Source organism: Theobroma umbraticum, unplaced genomic scaffold (assembly GCF_002168275.2).
Source record: "Theobroma umbraticum cultivar Fairchild unplaced genomic scaffold, ASM216827v3 scaffold_146.0, whole genome shotgun sequence".
In the NCBI taxonomy this organism is placed as follows: domain Eukaryota; kingdom Viridiplantae; phylum Streptophyta; class Magnoliopsida; order Malvales; family Malvaceae; genus Theobroma; species Theobroma umbraticum.
Genome location: NW_018397265.1, coordinates 5,886,082 through 5,908,635, shown reverse-complemented (window position 1 = coordinate 5,908,635; position 22,554 = coordinate 5,886,082). Strand labels below are relative to the sequence as shown.

The window sequence follows — 22,554 nt, the reverse complement described above, 5'->3', positions numbered from 1 at the left end:
TAAGGGAAAAAGAAGAGAAGAAATGTAAGGGAAAAAGAAGAGAAGAAAAGCCCCATTATCATATTCTTGCAAGATGTGTTGCCGGAGCCTAGGCCAGACATCACATCCATTATTGCTTACAGCTGCAACAAGTTGTCTCTTCTGTTGTGTGATTGATTGAATACAGCTAAATTTCAGAAACGTTTTAGAAGTAAAGTCAATGGATCTTAACCCTGTTGTAAAAGATTATGAGATCTCTGGAAACCTCTGGTAGTCGCATCTCAGCCCACTTCTTAGGGCTTGTCTTCTTGGTGTACTAGTGGCCAAGATCCTCACGACTCTGGTTATACTATATACATTATAAGGAAGAAACATGACTCAAAATTGACTCCCAAGTCTATTCAAAGCAGCAGCATTGTCTGTTAAGGCAGATGATGAGCCCTTGGGACAACACCATGTTGCTCAAATGATTGCATTATAATCAAACACAAATGAATTAATTCATTTTCTCAATCCCTTAATTGATGGCAACATGGATTAGGGTATCCAGAGCACGAATATTCCCATCAATTCTCATGCACAAAGCTAACAAAAGGAGAGGTTCATGAATAAGGTTGCAATAACATCCATGCTCATCTCGGGTTAGATTTCCTGTCTCTTAAAACTGGTTTATCTTAGTACATTTCTATGCGAAAGCTCTTTCAAGAAAGATTTTGTGTTTGATCAGTTATGAGATCACAAGTCCTCTTTGTCTTGCATCATTTGAGGACATTGCACAACAAAGAGAAAATCAACCGAGAATTGATAATTGGAAGACAAAGAAGTGAAATCAGATCAGTTAAATGACATTGTTATGAAACGTTATGGACATCCTACTGGAAGACCTAAGATAGTAGCTGATATATGCAACTCTTCATGCTATATAGTGTTGGCAGTGATATGCACTGTGATTTTCTATTATTGTTTCTTTTTCAAGAAAAGGGTTCCATGAATAAAGTGATCTAGTTCATCCCATGGACATCAAATCTGCTCCTCAGAAAATTGAATGTACCATTCTAATTGAGTTGTAGGAAAGCTATAGAGCCAGAGAAACAGGAAAAATGAAGAACAAGGATAGGAGAGGTAGTTATTCCATTATGAAAGTTTTAATATTGTATTGTGCAGTGCTTCTGCCTGGCCTCGTTTTCCATGTAGAAACAAAGAATACTAGAAATGGCATTATGCCATATTCTGTTTCTTTCCAAGTTTTTCTTCTCTGTGCCAATCATATGATAATAACCAACAATCAGGCACAGTTTTTTAATAATTGAGATGGAAATTATGTATGAACGACAAACATTTTCTTTTTGGAGAACATAAACTTATAGTTATAATGATAATTCTTTAGTCTGCATATCATTAGGATTGGAGTTAATATATTGCTAGTCCTAGAGAACATATGTTGGGTGAAGCATGGGTGATGAGGTCACTACCAATGGAAACATTTTCAAGTTGGCCACTCCCTCCTACCTGGCCAACATGCTATATTTCCACTTTGTCTCCCCAACAAAGCTCTAATTATTTTAAGCCAATAAGAAAATCAGATAGGCAGACTAGATGCTTAAGGGACTACATGCAACTCACAAGGCTCCGACTGCCATGAATATTGCATAAAAATTACTTTATTATCACAACTGCATGTGCTTTTGAGGCGGCGTGCTGCAAAACAAGGTTCTTCCCGTGCATGTATATAAATATGAGCAACTTTGCATCGATATCATACCTCGACCAGGGACCAAAGGTGAAAGAAGGAGACAGAAAAGCAATGGCAAAAGAGAGTATTGTTTCTGACAAAATGAAGCTCCTCCTGGCACTGCTTGCACTTCATTCCTGCTTTGCAGGATTCCACATTGTCTCCAGAGTTGCACTAAACATTGGTGTCAGCAAAGTAGTTTACCCAGTTTACAGGAACATCATTGCCTTGCTTTTGTTGAGTCCATTTGCTTATTTCTTGGAAAAGTGAGTCCTTAGTCACTTTTGGAAGAGAAAACAATTAAAAAGTCATTATTTTTAGTATTATTTTTCCCGTATTAATTTGAAGAATGGAAGAAGGGCTTAGTCTTCTGATTGTTGGACTGGTTGAGAATGACATTCTAGTATTTTTAATGTTTGTTAATTGATTTCAGGAAGGATAGACCACCCCTTACTTTTCCTTTGCTGGTTCAGTTCTTCCTTCTAGCATTACTGGGGTAAGAACAACATTGAGCTACCAGGGGCTGTCAACACAAATTCTTTTTTCCTTTTGCAATGAGCTTATATTTTCTTTGTTTTGCATGCAGAGTTACTGCAAACCAGGGATTTTACCTTTTGGGTTTGTATTATGCATCTCCAACGTTTGCTTCTGCAATGCAAAACTCAGTTCCTGCAATCACCTTTGTTATGGCTTCTGCTCTAAGGTAACTGATGCCATAAACAAAGGTCATGCTTTCCGAAAGAAGGTTTTTTCTCTTGATCACCTCATCAACCAACTTACTATTATGCAGACTTGAGCAAATCAACATTGCAAAAAGAGATGGATCGGCAAAAGTGTTGGGAACTATTGCAAGTGTAGGAGGTGCCATTATAATTACTCTCTACAAAGGCCCCCTTCTATTGCACCAATCAAATACAACACAAGGGCATTCCACGGAAGAAGATATGTCCTCAAGGAACATGCAGAACTGGACTTGGGGATGTATCTACCTACTTGGACATTGCTTATCATGGGCTGGTTGGTTGGTTTTTCAGGTTAGCCCCTACTTCTCTGAACCACATATATATTTGCATCTTTATATATATATATAAACACATAAAATAGTTTGAAGTTTGTATAATTAGTGGTGTTTTTTTGAGTAATTAAACTTCATTTTTGTCTTCCTTGTTTGGTGCCTAAGGTGCAACATGAAAACTTTTGCAGGCTCCTGTATTGAAGAAGTATCCAGCTAAACTCACACTCACTTCATTTACATGCTTCTTTGGAATGATCCAGTTCCTGGTTATAGCAGCATTTGTGGAAACAGACTTCCATCACTGGAAAATCCAATCAAAAGAAGAGCTTTTCACTATCCTATATGCTGTAATACCTTCTGTTTCAGTGTTAGAAGATTTTCACCTTTTTGGTATTCAAAATTTTGTAGTGGATGTAAATGGTTTTGTTTCACATAATGTTGATCATGTAAACCTTTTCCAGGGAGTTGTGGCATCTGGTGTTGTGTTTTATCTTCAGACATGGTGTATTCACAAAGGAGGCCCTGTCATTGTAGCCATCTTCCAGCCCTTGCAGACACTTCTAGTTGCTATCATGGCATTCATGATTCTTGGTGACCAATTATACTCTGGAAGGTATGAAGAATTTCCACCAAAAAGAGGAACTAACAATAACTAATTTATCAGTAAACTTTGCCCACACTTACTAAACTTTTACTTCAGTTTTTGACTGTTCTCACCTTCTTTTTTGTCTTTGTAGCGTGATTGGTGCAGTTTTCATTATGCTAGGTCTTTATTTAGTACCGTGGGGTAAAACTGAGGAGAAAAATGTAGCCAAGGATGAAGATGCAGATACATTGAAGAAGCATCTACTTAATGATCCTGAAAGTAGAGATGTAGAAGAGGGTGCCGCTGAATCAAATACAGCTTGATGTATGTATAGATTGATTTACAGATCAGGGCAGTTCAGATACAGGCAAAGACTCCAAGATTAATGGCAAATTAACTATGAGAGTCCTGCTGGTCAGAGATAAGAGCAGCATCTTAACAAGTAATTAATCTAAGAAGGTTCTTTTTTTCTTCCCTAAATTTGCTAAAATATTGTCAACCTAGGTTGGCTATAGCACGCAAAAATGTACTGATGAAAACCTATTCAATGGCTTTTATATTATTGCAGTATAATTTGGTAGGTGAGCCAAATATGCTGGAGTCATTGGATGTAAGGCTTTATATGTTGCAAACTGCTTCTAATTCAATAATTATATATTCTGTATAGTTTATGGAACTCTTGTTTTTCTTTTATGTAAACTCATTTCCCCAGTGAGACCTATCATATATTTGCTCCCATGGAAGGGGCTAGGTGTTAATCCATCTAAGTCTGAGGCTCACACTTATTCATGGAAGATGTTTTTCACAGATATGTTGACAAACCAACTAGAATGACCAGAATCCAAGGCTAGAATCACAATTTAGTATGTGGTAAAATGTTCATTTTCATGCAATTTCCTGAAGGAAGGGAAGAGAAAATGTCTAGGACATATATACCTAGAAAATTTCCCTCAAAAAGCTGTCCAATGGTAATAACCAAGTATCCTTAATAGCCCTAGACATTCCTAAATTTTCGGGCAATCTGGCTTATTCAAGGCAAAGGGGAAAGAAGTTCGCATATGTTCTCACCTCCCAAGTCACTAGCTTCTTGATCAAGCCCACGGGAGCATTGCAATTGCCTTGGATCAGTAAACACTATCTATAAAGCAATTACTGCACATACCATGGCCAGATCCCTATTTGTTCTTTTCCTCGGGGTATGAGTGCCTAAAAGGCAAGGAAACTAATGACAAATGGGAATCCTACAGCCCAACATCATCTATCTTCAACTCTCATGTGTAAAATAATACAAGTTGTTGTCCTTCATGAAACAATAAGAAACAGCACTGTACTTGCATGGGGCAAAGGAGGTAAAAAGAACGCCCAAAGAATTCCCTGGTTGAAACTAATTTGAGAATCAGCTGAGGTGGATTCTGAAAGATCATTTTGAGAATCAAAATGTTCTTGAAAACAAGAAAGAACTAAATTGATCAACCATTTCAAAGATCAGACTTGTTGTTACTATAACTTTTAATACATGTGTTTCAACCCAAAGGGGAGAAGTCCTACATAGTGGATAGACATTACAGGAAAATTTGTCTAAACAAACCTGATTTGGGCTTCATGTACTTACTCCAAATAGCGCAATTCAATGTGATAAAAGCTAATTGAACCATAGCAACTGGTATTTTAACTAAAACATGTTGCAACTAAGTCAATGCCATAGCATTCATTTCCCAATATATAGAAGTGCTTGAATAGTGCATGCTGCATGGCTATCGTTTCATTGTTCACCGAATCTCATAAAAGATCATTCATAAAAAAAACTAAAGGTGACAGTGAGAATAAAAGTTATCAGTCTGAAATCAATGGAACACATGAAGACAAACAAAACTTGCAGAAAAAACGACCATCAAATATCATTGTCGAAAGCAAATATTTGGCAGAAGATTGCCAATTCAAAATTCTTAAGCATAGTCATCCCTAGAAGGAAACAAAACCACTAATTCAGAGAACACACAAATGTAAAAGATTACTAGAATGACACACTTCATCTCCAGTGCACAAAACTACCTTACATTAACAATATCATCAATCTTCAAAATCATCCTCACACACTCTGTTGCAAGAGTAATTGCACTTGTGCTTACAAGCAGTGGCTGCACCACATTCTCCTCCAAGATATTAGTAATCTGTCCCTTCCTCACATTGATCCCCGCATTGATCTCCCCTTGAGCATGCCGATTCCTTAGCTCAGTCACAATAGCAATCGGGTTCAACCCCGCATTCTCAGCCAATGTGTAAGGAATAACTTCAAGTGCCTCAGCAAATGACCTTACACAGTAACCCTCCATACCGTGCAACACCTTAGACCAAGCACCAAGCTGCCTTGACAACTCAATCTCCGGAGCACCACCACCAGCAATCAAAAACCTCTTATTCACCAAACACCTAACCACACACAAGGCATCATGTAAACTCCTCTCAGCTTCATCAATAACCAACTGGTTCGAACCCCGAACTAAAACAGTAGTAGTCCTTCCCATATTCTTAATCCCAGTAACCTTCACAATCTTCCCATCCCCAAGTGAAATCTCCTCAACAAGATCTGCATGCCCCAACTTCTCGGCCCGAAAATGCTCAATATTGGCAATAGGCAAACAATTCAAAGTATTGGTAATAAACTCAATCTCATCCCTCTCAACATCCTTAACAACCATAATCTTTGCTTTGGCCAAGTAATGCAATGACAAATCCGTAACTGCATCCCTCAAAATACTCTTTTGAATCAACAAAACGTTACAACCCGTTGCCTTAATCTTCTTAATCATACCCAAAATATAATTCCTTTCCTCTTTCAATATCCTATCCATTTGAGTATAATCCGAAACTACAATACTCTGTTCTATATCAGTTTTAGGAGGGGAAATCTGAAACTGAATTACCGCAATTTTTGCGTTCTCCATTCTAGTTGGTCCTCCAGCAGCATGGCTCGCTTTCTTATCGAAAACCAACCCTTTCACTAACTCCGTATCGTCCACGGTCCCGCCAAGCTTTTTCACAATCTTGATGTCTCTTAAATCAACCAAATCCGGTTTTTCTGGATCAACCACGGAGAGAACAGAATCAACGGCTAGCGGCGCGAGAAGAGTTGAGTACTGGCTAACAACCTTGCTGTTCAACGAAGTGCTGGCAGATTTGATTAAGGATTCGCGGTCAGAGAGCTCGAGAGGGACGGCCATGGCGGTGAGGACATCGACGGCTTTAATCGAAGCCTTGTGGAGAGAATCGGAGATAACAGTGGGGTGGATCCCGTGGGAGAGAAGGGAGAGGCATTGTTTGAGGAGAGCACCGGCGATGACGACGACGGTGGTGGTGCCGTCACCGGCGGCCGCGTCTTGGGATTTGGAGAGGTCGACGAGCATTTTAGCTGCTGGCTGGAGGACTTCCATTTTGTTTAAGATGGTGGCTCCGTCGTTGGTTATAATGACTTCGCCGTTGGCGGTTGAGATCATTTTGTCCATACCTTTGGGTCCTAAGCTGGTTCGGACGGCGTCGGCCACGGCTCGTGCCGCGTTGATGTTGGCATGGCGGATGTCTTCCTTACGCTTGTTGTCCACGTAGGACTCCGTCTTGGAAGAGCGCGGCTGGGCTGCTGTTACGGCTGCCATTTCTGGTTTCTTCGGGGGAGGAAATGATTCAGCGGATCGGAGGTGTACGCGAAAACCCTAGAGAAAAACAGAGGGAAAAGCCGAGCGAGGGTTCTGGACGAGAGTTGAGTGAGAGTGGGATGGGGGCTTGCTTTTGGGGATTTGATTTTTGGGTTTGGAGGGGGTGTTTGCTTAGTGGCAGATATGATTTAGAGTTACTGAGTGTTTCGACAGCCTTCTAAGCGTAATCCAAACGAAGCCTTGGAGTAGGGTTTTAGTTTCCAAAAATTTTATTAAGGTTTAGTTTAATGTCATTTTTACTCATTGTTTTTTACATTTTAAAGGTAAATTACTAGTAATTAAGTAAATCATAAAAGATAAATACTTAATTTAATTAATTAAAATAAAAATATTGATTTTAATAGTAATTCTTTTAGAATTATTATATATATATCAATTACAAAATTTTTAAACCTTACTAGGAGTAGCTTTAGAATATTGTCACATGTCTATTAATTTATGATAATAATTTATCTATAATCTATTTAATATATATAAGTACAAATATTAATAAAGCTTTTGATTGATTAAAATGATCTTATTTATTAATGATATTTTTAAAATTTTATTTTAAATATTTTTATTATCATTACATTTACTACCACATGTATGTATGGGATGAAATTTAAACTTCATATTATAAATCTTAAATTTTGAAATAAAATTTAAATAAATTTATCAATCACGAGTTCAGTTTTTAACTTAAAAGCATACTTGATAATTATTGAAAAGTTTATATTTATATATTTAAAATTACATTATTTGTTATTAATATGAGATTCATGATATATTATATATGAATTTTTTTATTTTTAAGTAATAATTATATATAAAATAGAAATAATTTTAAAATATAAAATTAATTATTGTTATAATTGAAAGGTAAATATATAGAATAATAATATTGAATGAATTTTATTAATATTTATAATAAGAAAAGTCATTTGATATGGTTGAAATTTTTATATATTTACAAATTCGACAAATTTATTAGTGTTAATAATGTAATATTAAAATAAACAAATATGGTAGTTTTGTTCAAAAATAGTCTTTCATATAATTGGATTATATATATATATATATTTACAGATAAATATTATTAATTTTATAATTAAAAGTATTTAAAGTAATAATTTAAAAATGTTTTTTTCTCTTAATCTCTAACAAATTGCTTGGGATAATTTCATCATTAGAAATCACTAATTTTATTTTTTAATTAATGCTTTTTATAGTAATCTCTAATTTGTTTTATTTAATTAATGCTTTTTAAATAGATAAAATTGAAAAAAAAAGTACGAGAAATATAAAAAATATAAGGTGTTCGTTCCCTAACAAACATCAGGAGTCGGGTGCAGCCGCGCAATACAGCCCCCAACTTCAAGCCAGGCCTCACATATTCATCTTTTGAAGAAACAAAAACCCCCTAAAACCCTCTTCACCAAAAGTCCTAAAAACCTCCTCAAATGTAACCAAATCCCTGTGGAAAGATTGAAACCGAAGAGTCCCTGAAAAAAGGAGTGACAATACAAAATGCCCTGTTACGCAGCCATATTTCAGGGCTTTCTCAGGACAACCGCCATGTCTCTGAGACCCAATTCCCTCCAACTCAACAACACCCCTAAAACCCTTTTAAAACCTTGTTTCTTCTCCTTTCTGTCCAGGAAACCCCCTGCTTCTTTCAGGCGTTTGCATTTGAGGCATGGCCTCGTCACGTGCTCTGGGTATCGGGCTGCTACTGCTTCTTCCCGGACTCTTGGCTTGGATTGGAGGAACATTGCCTTGCCTGCTTTGCAGCAGCAGCAAAGCTCTAATTATGGTCGCTATGCTTACCAGGATGATTCCAGTGATGACTCGGACCATGAATTCGGTTCTCCACAGTCTCAAATGGTTGGTTTTTGGATAGCCTTTTGTTAAATTTTGGTAAATTTTCGTTTTCTCTTTCTGTACTTAAGCTAGTGGAGGGAGATGGGTTTCTGATACCTTTTCATCATTTCACAGGGTGTTGGTTTTTGCAATTGAAAAAGAATGACTTTTCAGTTGTTTAATGAGTCAATTTTCGGTTTTATGAATATGCTTTTTGTTCCATTTTGATAATTTGAATTGGACTTTAGTTTTGAATAGTTGGTTTACTGACTTGGAACTGCTTTCGTTACTTCTTAATGTGACTAGTGAGTTTGTCTTGAACTTAGCTGCGAATGGGAAATATGTTCTCAAAATGCCAACTTATCTAAGCACATTACCGAACCTTTTTAGTCAATTTTAGTTTTCAAGCATGAATTTGTTGGTCTGCAATGTGAAATTCCACCTTAATTGTCAATTTATTTTTTGGAATTAGAAATTACAATTTTTGGTTAGGTTTTAATAATAGGTCTGATGCCTTAATTAAATATGGTGGATAGATGTTAGTAATTAGCTGCAAATTGTAGTTTTAAGAGACTGGTATTGGAAATTTTGTGAGCTTTGAACCTTGCTGTCCTGGGTCTTTGATGGATTAATCTTTTATTTCGTATTAGTTTTAATACTCTTCTCTGTTATCACCTAATTGGTCATTAAAATATCAGTGCGATCTACATTTTAAAAGTTTAATTTTCCCATTCTAGATATTGCTCCACTTAAACTTTTGCCCTCTAACTATCTGTCTCACCCATATCCAACTTCATATTTGTAACTGTGTATTATTTGTAGATGATGTGGTATTGGCAAACTAGCTAAGATTAGGAAGCCATAAGAGTCATGAGAATAGTTTGGTGGAAAGGTTTCGTATTAGTTAGGATTAATATAGAACACATAGGGTGTAACTAATTAAATCTAGAGGCAGAGATGAGAATAATCTAGAGTTATTGTTTTTGTTATATTTGACCCATTATCTGCAAGGAAGAAGACATTGAAAAGGATGCCAATGAAGCAGAGAAATTCAGTTTAGAGTTTTTGTGAGTGGTTGTGACTATAGAGTGTCTACCACGCTGAATGCATGAAATCTTATGAAATAGTTATAAAAGCAGTTGTGTTTGTATTGTGGCACTAAGTGGTCTGAAAACAACTTGTTCTTAAACAAGTTATGTGAATGAGAGTTTGGAAATAGATTTATTACAGAGTAGATAGCATAATAAATGAATCCATCTGAAGAAGGGGAGCACAATACCCATTAAAGGTGGGTTATGGAAGTCAATTTAAATGTTTTCATTATGTGCAACATAGTCTAAGAGTCTGGTGGTGCAGAAAAGTGAATTAGCACAAGGTGAAGGAAGAATAAGTCAAAGATTGGCCAAAATCATATGATTGAAAAGACAGATTAGGGTTCCACTTCTAAGCACTTTGGGGTTTGTATGGCTAATTTAATATCATGCCCTATCTAGCATTATCTGCCTGTATTATGATTTTGTAAGTAGTACCATATGTGATATAGCCAAAAAAAAAAAAATCAAAATATTGATCAATTTATGTTTTTAAAAATTCCCCCTGAATTAGCAGGGTTGGGCTGCTATGTATTCTCTTTGTCAGATCACTAGATTCTTATTGCTTCAAAATTTGATATATTAATATATCAGACAGTGATCAAGAATTTAAGTCCCACACTGCGGCATTTTAAGATTAAGTTGTAAGTTTCTTTCTTCTACCTGTTAACGGTTCATTTTGGTTAGGCTGCTTCTACCCTTGATAATATTGATGACTGGAGATGGAAACTGACTATGCTTCTTCGCAACAAAGATGAGCAAGAGGTCGTGTCAAGGGAGAGAAAGGACAGACGTGACTTTGAGCAACTTTCAGCTCTAGCAACCAGGATGGGTTTGCATAGGTATTTTAAGTTCTCTCATTGGATGCATGTTGTATCTTTTTATTTCATTTTCCCTCTATTTTTCTATTACCTGTTTGAGTTATGAAATATAATTTGTCTTGGCAGCCGTCAATATGCAAAAGTAGTCATTTTTAGTAAACTTCCACTGCCAAATTATAGATCCGATCTGGATGATAAGCGCCCACAAAGAGAGGTACTTCTCTTTAGTGCTTGCTCATTTTGTTTCCATTGTCAATTACATGTGCTCGTGAACAAAGAATGGACTCGATTCTACTTGAGCTCTTTAAATCTTTGCATGAAATGGGCAGTTTCTGTTCAACACTAATCTAAGGTAGCGTTTGGTATGAGGGAAGCGGGAGCACATTCCCTGCAATGTGCCTAATTAAAATGTGCCCAATTAAATTACATTACAGTGTTTGTTTTGCAAGCGGATCACTGTAATGTAAAATTGTAATGCAATCATATTACAGCCAAGGGATGTAATGTGATTATAGTCTAAAACCAATGCAATCACATTACATTGCACTCTGAAATGCTCTTAAAGATATTTTTATCCTTCAACTTTATATAATATAGGTAAAAAAAATTAAAATAAAATATGTAATATATATTAAAAAAATAAAAATAAAATATATGACATTAAAAATATATGTAATAGATGATATTATATAAAAATTAACAATAAAAAATATAAGCATATTAAACTTGCATTTTAGTAAATAGGGGTAACTTTGAAAATTAATATTACATTCCCAGTAAAGTACTTGTAAATCAAACACTGCAATGTTATCTTTCTTGCATTTTAATCATTATTTTGCTGGTATACTAAACACTGTAATGTTATTTTTCTTGCAATTACATTGCTTGTAATCATATTACTTGCAATTACATTACCTGCAATCACATTGCATTGTAAATTACCAAACGCCACCTAAGTCTCTTAATATTTCTTAACAGTATTTAATGTTGTGTCTTATTACCTATCATGCTCTTCCTTAATGTTTTTATTTTATTATCAGGTGATCTTACCTTTTGGCCTGCAAAGAGATGTTGATCTTCACCTTAAAGCTTACCATACTCTTAAGGCTATAAACAGTGCTAACTTTTCAGATAAACCTTTGTCAAGATCAAGCTGTGGCGGAAGAATTGGTGCAGATGAAGTACCTATTGAGCAGCAAGAGCCCTTTACAAAGATTAGTGTTGTCATGGAGAGAATTCTTCAGCGGAGAAGTTTGCAGCTACATAAGAGGCAACAAGAATGGCAGGTTTGTTTTTGTGTTTGTGATACATGCTAATCCTAGGTCCTACATGGTATGTATTTCCCTTTATTTTGTTATTAAGATATTTATTTGTATAAGATATATTTCCTGCATTAGCATGTGTCACATTCTGTTTGTGGTGGGTGTCAATGTTTACTTGTGGTCATACTATTATTTTTTATGCTTCTCTTGCCCGCTTCTTTGGCTTTATTGTGGATTTCAAACATTTAGTTCCTAGTTGCTTTGGAAATATGCAGAGAATATACCTCTGTGTGCATTTTTATTAGTAAATGGTTCTATTTGCTCTTACGGAAGGCTCCTAGTATTGTCCTTTGCAATTTGGAGCCAACCATAAGAGCATATTGAATCTTGGCGTGGCTTACTTTTTTTTTTGGAATAAGGACTAACAGGGCTTGCCTCTTTCTCCTTCTGCTAAAGGTTGTGTTTCTCCCTTATGTGTTTTATGGGCATGCATTTCCCATTCTTTTACTAATTGAATTGTCTGGCAATATCTAACTTCTATAGGAGTCTCCTGAAGGACTAAAGATGTTTGAATTTCGAAGAAGCCTGCCAGCATATAAAGAGAGGGATGCTTTGCTAAGTGCCATCTCACAGAATCAGGTGAAGTTTTGATGTTATTATAATTCACCTTTTGTTTCCTACTGTTACCATTTTATTGTTTACATATACTCTGACAAAAAGTCATTGTAGGTACTGATTCATTATAATGGTGATTGTTACATGTTGTAACCTACTGACCTTGACATCTAATAAAAAATAACAATGTGTCTGAAGCTCTGAACTGACATTTTGACCTAGCAGGCATTTATTGTTCCTTCAACAAAGGGAAAGAATTTATAAGAAACTTTTACATAATTGAATGCCACAAGTGAGTGATCATCTATTTTCTTTTTAAATTTGTATAACCATTTTGCTAAACCTTTTCTTCCAAAATATAGATGTTAAAATTGGTCAAATGTACCTTAGGATTTAGGAATAACCCTAAAGTGAAGAAGGCAAGGGGCTTTCTTTGAAACACATTCATTCTATGATGGCCACCCATATTGTTTAACAAAGTTTTTGCTGCTCGATATTCTATTGCTAGTTGTGCGTTCGTTTATACATGATGAAAAGTTAGTGATTCTATGCATTCTAATTTTATAGGTGGTTGTTGTCTCTGGTGAAACTGGTTGTGGTAAAACCACACAACTTCCTCAGTACATATTAGAATCTGAGATAGAAGCTGCTCGTGGAGCTTCCTGTAGTATCATATGTACTCAGCCTAGAAGGATATCTGCTATGGCCGTTTCTGAAAGAGTTGCTGCAGAAAGAGGGGAGAAATTGGGAGAATCTGTTAGTTTCTACAATTATGTCATTAATCTTAATTTTAAAGACTTTCATGTCACTTTATTTGAGTATTCTTGCAGATTGACATTAATTTGTTATATTATCTCTTGAAAGGTTGGTTATAAGGTACGCCTTGAGGGAATGAAAGGGAGAGACACCCGCCTTCTCTTTTGTACCACTGGCATTTTACTTAGGCGACTACTTGTTGACAGAGATTTGAGAGGTGTAAGTCATGTTATTGTTGATGAGATTCATGAGCGTGGAATGAATGAAGGTAAGTTTGGCATCTAGTTCCTGGTTTTATGCTGCTATAGTGTTATTTTTAAGTGAGACTAACCATTGGTTGCATACTTTCAGATTTTCTTCTCATTGTCTTGAAAGATCTCCTTCCTCGTAGGCCAGAGTTGAGGTTGATTTTGATGAGTGCAACCTTAAATGCAGAGCTCTTTTCTTCTTACTTTGGTGGTGCCCCAACAATCCATATTCCAGTAAGTTCTGCTATTCTGATTTGCATATTGTAACTAAGCACTAGGATGCGAGATTGGTGGTGGTGAGATCGTAGTGGTGGAAACTGTTTGGTAAATACTACGGTGGAGTTGTGGTGGAAGTTTTGTGAGTGATAAAGATTTAATAACTAATTTTGTAGGTCCAGAATATTGTAATAGAAAGAATAAAGATATGATAGGAATTAATAAAAGTAATAGTGATATAAGGGTCATCTAGACCTAAATTTCTTTTAATACTTTTTGTAAATCATGTTGCAGTTATGTTATGATAGCAAGAATAATGATATAATAGGAATTAAATATAATTTTTTTTTTTTTGCAGTGACAAAGATTTAATAACTAATCTTTGTTCCTCCAGAATATCGTAATAAAATGAATAAGGATAGAATAGAAATGAAATAAAAGTAATGGTGATATAAGGGTTGTCTAGACCCAAATTTTTTAATATTTTTTGTGAATCATGTTGCAATTATGTTATGATAGAAAGAATAAGGATATAATAGGAATTAAATTTAAATAATAGTGACATAAGGCTCATCTAGCCAAAATTTGTTGTGTTTGGGCAGCAATGAGGTTTTAGCCTTTATTTGCTACTGAATTTTGGTCCAAAACTCAATATCCTGTGATGGGCGTTAGTCTCCAATTGCTATTGGGTTGGGACCAGATGCAAGTGTGGCACAACTGCAGTGTTTGGGTTGCAAACACAACTCCAAAGAGCACTTTGTGCTCAGGGATGTTAAATGACAGATCATTTTTTCCTTTAGTGATCAATAAACAATGTAACTCTTTTATCGGATTCTTTATTATTACTCTTTTTTCTTTTATTTCTTTTTATTGGAAAACATTCTGTTAGTTTTATCAAAACTGGTTTTATATGGGGTGTAAGATGGACATCTGTTGTTTCATAGTGAGGTGGCTTTGCAGTTGAGGTAATTCAGGTTTATCTGTTTGTTATGGAGAGAGTTATGCTTAGGGTCAATTTCGAAATAATTGAGAACTGGTATGCTGCTCACTTTTTGAAACTTAATGTTCTAGATTTGGGGAAATTTTCTATTTCCTACCTTGTGTGAGTAATTTGATATAGGGAGATGCTTTTCTTATAATGAGGTGGAGCCCTTGTTTCTGGGATTTAAGTCACATTCCTTCCGTATTTGCCTAATTGGCCTTGGGAGTTTGTTTCTTCTCATTTGCTCACTAGTTAAACTATTTAAGGAGATATGGCTTGTTGATGTTGGATTTCGGGCCTCCCTTTTCTATTTTGTTGTTTCAGAATGAGTGGTTGGTTTTTCTCTTGCTGGCTTTGTTGTGTTTATTTAATTAACTTAAAAAAAAAAAGAAACAAAACCATGATCTGATGAATGTTTGGTATTCTTCGCTAACCACATCTCTTTGCACATCTGACTCTTCTTTTTTGTGGTTTATTTTGTTTTCAGGGTTTTACATACCCTGTCCGAGAACATTATCTAGAGAATATTCTAGAGGTGACTGGATACAGGTTGACTCCATATAATCAAATTGATGATTATGGTCAAGAAAAGATGTGGAAAATGCAGAAACAGGCCCAATCTGCCAGAAAGAGGAAGAGCCAGCTAACTTCTGCAGTTGAGGTATTGAAAATTTTGCAAGATCATTTAGTGTTTGTTGCATGGTTTTGGTTATGAAAATTGTCTTTGACTGTAGGGTGCCTGTTTTTGGAAATTCATCTTTGCCCTTGAACTTATGGACAGGATGCACTTGAAAGTGCCAACTTTAGGGGGTATAGTTTGCGGACTCGGGAGTCTTTATCTTGTTGGAATCCTGACTCAATTGGTTTCAATCTAATTGAGCATGTTCTTTGCCACATCATAAAGAAAGAGGGGCCTGGTGCTGTTTTGGTTTTCATGACTGGTTGGGATGACATAAACTCTCTAAAAGATCAGCTCCAGGTTCATCCTCTCCTAGGGGACCCTGGCAAGGTGTTGTTGCTTGCATGTCATGGTTCCATGCCTAGCTCTGAGCAGGTGAATGCACTATTTACCTTTCTTGCATATCTTATGCTTATGATTAGTATTATTGTTCATGTATGTACTATGGGGAAGATTTAAGGATGTTTCCAATAGATTGGACTCTTTCGTGTCTTTTTCTAAAAAATGCTGATATTTTATTCAAATAGATTTTTTTCTAAAATAATTCAAATGATGTTTTAATTAAGGTTTGGAAGTTATATGATGTTTGTTGAAAGGCTAAAGGAAAACATGGGTCGCAATCTGGTGGCTGATGTTATCCAAAGCTAAGGATGTGAGATGAAGATTCTATAATGCATATGCTTTATACTGCGTGCATCTAGTTTTCTTGATTTGTATGTACTTTGTGCTGCAAAGAATGTATACGGTAGTCATTCTCAGAGAGGAAGCGATCAATAATGAAGTTCATCTCAAGCCTGAATTGACGCAAATGTGGAAAATGAAAATGGGGCTCAAGCCTCTTTGGTTTGATGAGCATAAAAAATCTGATTATTATTGTGCTTGAAATGCCTTATATGTAGACCACCAGAAAATGATGGGATGGGAGGCTTCTCTTTTATATAGAGGTTAAATATCCTTTCATTTGCATGAATCCGTTATGAAGGGTTTAATTGGTTGTGGTCGTTTATTGCCAAACGGAACTGTGTCTTATACTTTCATTATGACAATTTTATCCATTTCCTTCCTATTAAGACTCAATATTTACATATCTAAGTTTTTTTTTTTTCCCATGGTTTTAAAAAGAGAAGTTGGGGAAAGTTTGGGGGGGTTTTTTTGGGGGTTTTCCGTGTTTTTTTTTTTTATTTTTATGTTTTTGTATAATTTCCTTTCTAAAATGGACAACCATGGTTTCATTGAAGTTATATCTAGTTATCATGTCTTCCTCACTGGTTGGAGGAGACTGGGATATTCACTATCTGCTCTTCGATTTTGTCAGTCTCCTTTCCTTATTTATATTTGCAATCAACTTTTTCACGATATAGGAAGTCCAAGTTTCGCTCTTCATTAATTTTTATTTTGAAATATTCTTATGTTTTTTTTATATTTTCCTTTCTTAGAGGGACAGCCATGGTTTAATTGAAGTTATATCTAGTTATTATGTCTTGCTCATTTGGTTGGAGAGAGGAAGATGATATTCATTAACTGCTCTTTTGTTTGTTCATCCTCCTTTCCTTCTCCATTTACAATTTTTTCTTTCGTGTTGCCTACAGAGGTTAATATTTGAAAAGCCCAAAGATGGAGTGAGAAAAATAGTTCTAGCTACTAATATGGCTGAGACTAGCATCACCATCAATGATGTGGTTTTTGTGGTTGATTGTGGAAAGGCAAAAGAAACATCCTATGATGCACTGAATAATACTCCTTGTTTGCTTCCATCCTGGATCTCGAAGGCTGCTGCCCGGCAAGTAAGACTTCTAATAGCTATTTTATTACCAGATTTTAATCTTGGATTTACATCTGAAGTTGGATTACCATATGATTATTTAGAATAAATTCTATTCTCCAAGCATGTGCGCTCCCAGTTGTGTGGCAGTTTAATTTGCTAATAATAGAGTTAGTAGCTCATGCTATTAGCAGATTACGTTTGGATCAAGCTGCTTTTGCTGGAATAAGGATTTTCAGATGCCAAACCTAGCTTCCTTTATTAGTGTGCCATATAAATATCTGAAACTTTGAATTTTACCTGCCAAGCTTAGACTGCATGTATTTAAGTATGCTTGACACTGATAATTGTAATTTGAAATTATTGCTAGCCTATTTTCATCCTTCATAAATTCTGTGGCCATGTCCATCTCTGAACTAGTTTCTAATTTTTTCCACTTTGAAGGGGATACAACTTGCTGCACTCAACTGAGATTTCTTAAGATTGTATTGCTGTTAGAAAACCAAAAAGATAAAAAACCTTTTTTTTTTTTCCAAATTGCATTCACCATGTGTGTAAAGAAAACATGCCAATTTCTTTTATTTTTAGCGGTTCTATGTTTTCAGCACCAGTGAAAACTATGTTTGAGAACATGGTTGGACTAGCATTTACTATGTTGCTTTTGGGACAAAAGTGATTTAGGGTAAACACGATATAGTTACTATGAAAATTGAATTATGGTAATTTCCTTGGAAACTATTTTTATCAATTTTCATGCAGTCTGGGGAGTTTCTAACCTTCTTTACAAATCTCAGTATTTTATTTCTGCCAAGAACTTGCAACATGATGTGTAGACCAATAAACTGTACTTTGCATGAGAACTTTTCTGCTACATTATTAAACTTATTTATAGTGATTAGTTTCTTTTAGCTTGAAATTTGGCTTCATTATCTAGACCGGTCATACTAGTTTTGGTTTTTGTTCTTTAGAGAAGGGGAAGAGCTGGCCGTGTTCAGCCAGGCGAGTGTTACCATCTCTATCCCAAATGCGTGTATGATACTTTTGCTGATTATCAACTGCCAGAGCTTTTAAGGACACCACTACAGTCGTTATGTTTGCAAATCAAAAGTCTAGAACTTGGAAGTATCACAGAGTTTCTGTCGAGGGCATTGCAGCCTCCAGAACTTCTGTCGGTAATTTGCAATTGAGTTTGCTTCTATTTCTACTGTTGGTATTATATACATGGAATGCATATTGGTTAATGCATTTTGTTTGTTTTGTAGGTGCAAAATGCTGTTGAATATCTGAAGATTATTGGAGCTTTAGATGAGAATGAGAACTTAACGGTGCTAGGTACGAGAATTAGGTTTTTTTAAATGACCATATCTTCTGAAATAAGTATATAAATGTCTTTGACAAAGGAGCAACCATGGATCATGGATTTTGACCTTGCAGGACGTAACTTGTCAATGCTTCCAGTTGAGCCTAAACTCGGGAAAATGCTGATCTTGGGGGCTATTTTCAACTGCTTAGATCCAATAATGACTGTTGTTGCCGGGCTCAGTGTCAGGGATCCATTTCTGATGCCATTTGACAAGAAGGATGTAAGTTTGTTGCCTTGTTTCTAACGTCAATTTATTTTTGTTTTTACTTGTATTTTAAATTGAATCTTTTTCCAGCATTTTACTTTCTTAAATTTCAAGGTGACATTTTTTCTATTTTCTTTAATGGTGAAAGTATTTGTTTTTCTCTTTTTGTTTCATTCTTCTATGTTGACCTCTTTAGTTGTTATATCTTAAAATTTGAACACTTTCTGGACTGTAATTTTCTCCCCCGTTGACTAGCTGTTGGACATAAACTTAACTATTTAAGTGGTCCCATAATGGAGTAAGGTTATGGTAGATCATAGGTTCAAATCTTAATTTAGAAAGGAAATTATACTTGTATTAGCCAGATCTGCTTAAGTAGAAGCATTGCTAATTCAGATGTTATCTTAAAAGTTTACAATATAAACTTAGAATGTGTTTGATACACTATTGACAAATTTCAAACCATTGAAAATTAAAAATGATGATGATTTAATTTTTTCAATAGGTTTGCTAACGCATTTTTTCAGTGGAATATTTTCCATGAAGAAGTGTTGAAAATCTTAAGTAGTTAAAATACTTAATGTATTCATTCAATTTTATTAAAAGAAAAAATTGCATTTAATTATATTAACCTTTTACTCTTTTCCTTTTACCTATTTATTTTCCTCCTTAATTTTTGCTAATGTAAAATATTTAGAAAAAAAATAAATAAAGCATCTATTTTGGTATTTAATTTTCAGTGGAATACCAAACAATTTTTATAGTAAAAGTCCAGTACTTCAATTTTTTCAGAACTATAAATTCAGTGCATAATTTTTCAGGTTATCAAACAGCACCTTAGGCTGTATATTCCTGTATTAATTATTTTTATTTTAGAAAAAGCGTATCCTTTCTTATATTGAATTCTTTCATCAATTTCTGTTATACTTTTTACTATTAAATAATGCTGTCCGGATAAAGAACAATTTTGTTTGTTCAAAAATTAAAAAGATGAATTTATTGAATTCCTCCATTTCATATTTGGACCCTTTTAGGCATATTTTACAGCTAGTTATATGGAATCATTTATTGGATGTGAGATCCACTGCACCTTTGCTGCTTGGTTAACATCTCTATTCTCTATATTTGCATTCTAGGATGAATGTGTTTTTTTACCAGAATGCATGGTCGAAATAAATTATTTACTTAAAGTTTTTCTTTTAATTTTATCAGTGTTGATAATGCATGAAGATCCTTGCTCTTTGTTTTTTTTTTGGCTTTGATAGTGCATAAATAGACTTTTTACTATAGGACTGAGGAGGATTTATGGCTGGATATGGATGTGAGAGTGATGAAATCAGAATAAGGTTATATGTGGAATCAAATAAAGTATCAATTTCATAAATACAGAAAGGAGGAGAGTGACCTTTACATGTTCATGCTCACTTTTGCAGCTTGCTGAGTCAGCAAAAGCGCAGTTCTCAGGCCAGGAGTACAGTGATCATATTGCACTTGTCCGAGCCTATGAGGGTTGGAAAGAAGCTGAAAGAGAGCAGTCTGGTTATGAGTATTGTTGGAAGAATTTTCTTTCTGCACAAACTCTCAAGGCCATTGACTCTTTACGAAAGCAGTTCTTTTATTTGCTCAAGGATACTGGTCTAGTTGATCAAAATATAGAAAACTGCAATAAATGGAGCTATGATGAGCATCTCATACGGGCAGTCATTTGTGCTGGATTGTTTCCTGGGATATGCTCTGTTGTGGTCAGTTGTGTAGCATTTCTCTTAAAATATTTATTTTCAGTTTATTTTATGCTTTTGCTAATCAACGAAAAATGATTTCTTTTACTTCTTAGTGCCTGTTTGACTTGATTCTTTTTCAGCTTATCTACTTCTTAAAAGCAGGCCAAATAGGGATTTTGAGAAGCCCTTAAAAAAAAATATAGCTTTTTTTTAAAGAACAAAATTAAAAAAAAAAAAGAGCTTCAGGAAAAGCTCTAGAGAAGAGCTTTCTTTGTCCTTTTTTTAAAAACGCGTCTCCTTTTTTGGAGAATTCTTCTTTTTATTTAAAAAATATCCTCATCTATTAAAAATAATCCCAACATTATCTGTTTCAATTTTTATATGATTTATTATTAATTATAAATTTTATGTTATATAAATATGCTTTTTATATTTCTAAAAATTTACTTTCAATAAATAAAAAATAAAGTTAAGTTTTTTCCATTGTAAACAAAGAAATTTGTGATTCATAGAAAGTTATTTATTAAATACCCTTTATGGTAATTTTAACTGAAATTAGAATTTATATAAATTGTTTTGTCAAACAGCTTATTTATAAAAAAGAGTTTATAAAAGTAAATTTACCAAATAAATTTAATTTAATTTTAAAAGCTATTATTTTTCATAAGAGCTTCATAATAGCATTTAAGTTAAAAAAAACCTAGGCCAAATAGGCCCTTAATCAGATTTGCTTGCTAGATTTGAATTTGATGTTAATGTTTATGCATGCTCATATCTTTGGTTGTGTTTTTGTTCGGCTGGCATGTCATTTGTATTTATTTGTGCATCTCTGTCCTTGTTTACAGTTATTTGCCATTCAATTCGATTTTCTAATGGGTAATGATGATTAAAGGAGTACTTTAATTTATCAAAGAATTTTTTTGCTGGTCAATGTCTTATAGATTTATCCATCTTTCAAGACTATGAATATCTCTTATGAAATATGCACTTATTCAATTGCGTTCCACAGAACAAAGAGAAGTCAATTTCACTGAAAACAATGGAGGATGGACAGGTTCTTCTATATTCGGTAATTTTCATTCTATTTCTTTGGTTTTTTTATAATTCATTGTTTCAGGTAACCCTGTTTGAGCTGAAAATACCAGTTCATCCAGGTGCTAAGTTTCCACTGTCTTATTTATTGATTTTCAATTTTATGGTCTGCATAAATTAGAATTCTGTAAATGCTGGAGTACCCAAAATTCCATACCCATGGCTGGTTTTCAATGAAAAGGTAAAAGTGAATTCAGTATTTCTCCGTGATTCAACTGGTGTTTCTGATTCCGTGCTGCTTTTATTTGGAGGGAACATTTCTAGAGGTGGACTAGTAAGTTCCTCACTTCAATTCTTATCACTTGTAGTTATACCATTTCTTTTTAATTAAGGATGCTCTGCTTCTTTTAATTCAGTCTTATTTTTCCATAGAATTTATGTTAAAACTTTTACTGGGTGTTGATAGGATGGACATCTAAAAATGTTGGGAGGATATTTGGAGTTTTTCATGAAACCCGCTTTAGCTGATACATATTTAAACTTGAAGACAGAGCTTGAGGAACTTATTCAGAAGAAAGTAAGTATTAACTATTTCTTCATACGTGCAATGTTAGATCAGATCTCCAGAGTTACTATGATTTCTGGTTTCATCTTCATTTGCTATGAAATTTCCAACTTCATAAATCCCAGTTTCTCCCTTGGTGTATGCCAGTCTCCTGATTCGCTGCAAAATATTAGCATCTTTTTGCATTCATAACTTACTTTATGTGGGTGCTTGTTGGCAGCTTTTGAACCCTACGTTAGATATGCCATCAAGCAGTGAGCTCCTCTCTGCAGTAAGGTTGCTGGTCTCAGAAGACCAATGTGAAGGCAGATTTGTTTTTGGCCGTCAGTTGCCAGTATCCTCGAAGAAGACAGTTAAAGAGAAAATACCAGG

The 22,554-nt window shown here is 34.8% G+C and overlaps 3 protein-coding genes across 3 annotated transcripts in view; 2 read left to right on the top strand and 1 right to left on the bottom strand.

Annotated features, from left to right (window-relative positions):
* The first annotated feature begins 69 nt into the window (after positions 1–69).
* Positions 70–3,975, top strand: UMAMIT4 (nodulin MtN21 /EamA-like transporter family protein). The gene is made up of 7 exons (XM_021436314.2): positions 70–1,977; positions 2,145–2,207; positions 2,298–2,414; positions 2,502–2,745; positions 2,915–3,073; positions 3,188–3,339; positions 3,464–3,975. The coding sequence occupies exons 1-7, from the start codon at positions 1,703–1,705 to the stop codon at positions 3,633–3,635; spliced, it is 1,182 nt and encodes a 393-aa protein (XP_021291989.1). The 5' UTR covers positions 70–1,702; the 3' UTR covers positions 3,636–3,975.
* A 1,210-nt stretch (positions 3,976–5,185) lies between these two features.
* LOC110422501 (TCP-1/cpn60 chaperonin family protein) lies at positions 5,186–7,093 on the bottom strand. The gene has a single exon (XM_021436448.2). It carries the CDS (start codon positions 6,960–6,962, stop codon positions 5,361–5,363), a length of 1,602 nt encoding a protein of 533 aa, XP_021292123.1. The 5' UTR covers positions 6,963–7,093; the 3' UTR covers positions 5,186–5,360.
* Positions 7,094–8,377: 1,284 nt separating this feature from the next.
* LOC110422606 (DEA(D/H)-box RNA helicase family protein) overlaps positions 8,378–22,554 on the top strand; it is a 15,143-nt gene continuing 966 nt past the window's right edge. The window contains exons 1-19 of the mRNA XM_021436593.1: positions 8,378–8,888; positions 10,643–10,797; positions 10,903–10,990; positions 11,817–12,062; positions 12,582–12,677; positions 13,221–13,409; positions 13,518–13,677; positions 13,761–13,891; positions 15,343–15,516; positions 15,637–15,909; positions 17,124–17,318; positions 18,265–18,468; positions 18,559–18,628; positions 18,731–18,879; positions 20,298–20,606; positions 21,595–21,654; positions 21,799–21,951; positions 22,084–22,194; positions 22,403–22,554. The exon at positions 22,403–22,554 is cut by the window's right edge and continues 966 nt beyond it. Of these exons, the coding sequence (XP_021292268.1) occupies positions 8,532–8,888; positions 10,643–10,797; positions 10,903–10,990; positions 11,817–12,062; positions 12,582–12,677; positions 13,221–13,409; positions 13,518–13,677; positions 13,761–13,891; positions 15,343–15,516; positions 15,637–15,909; positions 17,124–17,318; positions 18,265–18,468; positions 18,559–18,628; positions 18,731–18,879; positions 20,298–20,606; positions 21,595–21,654; positions 21,799–21,951; positions 22,084–22,194; positions 22,403–22,554 (3,272 nt within the window). The 5' untranslated portion in view covers positions 8,378–8,531. The remainder of the gene's footprint in view (positions 8,889–10,642; positions 10,798–10,902; positions 10,991–11,816; positions 12,063–12,581; positions 12,678–13,220; positions 13,410–13,517; positions 13,678–13,760; positions 13,892–15,342; positions 15,517–15,636; positions 15,910–17,123; positions 17,319–18,264; positions 18,469–18,558; positions 18,629–18,730; positions 18,880–20,297; positions 20,607–21,594; positions 21,655–21,798; positions 21,952–22,083; positions 22,195–22,402) is intronic.

Bases quoted from the DNA above. Each gene is read 5' to 3' on its own strand.
- UMAMIT4 (XM_021436314.2), top strand. From the start codon at position 1,703: ATGTATATAAATATGAGCAACTTTGCATCGATATCATACCTCGACCAG. The intron at 1,978-2,144 runs GTGAGTCCTTAG...AATTGATTTCAG, and splicing joins TTTGCTTATTTCTTGGAAAA to GAAGGATAGACCACCCCTTA. The intron at 3,074-3,187 runs GTAATACCTTCT...AACCTTTTCCAG, and splicing joins TTTTCACTATCCTATATGCT to GGAGTTGTGGCATCTGGTGT.
- LOC110422501 (XM_021436448.2), bottom strand. From the start codon at position 6,962: ATGGCAGCCGTAACAGCAGCCCAGCCGCGCTCTTCCAAGACGGAGTCC.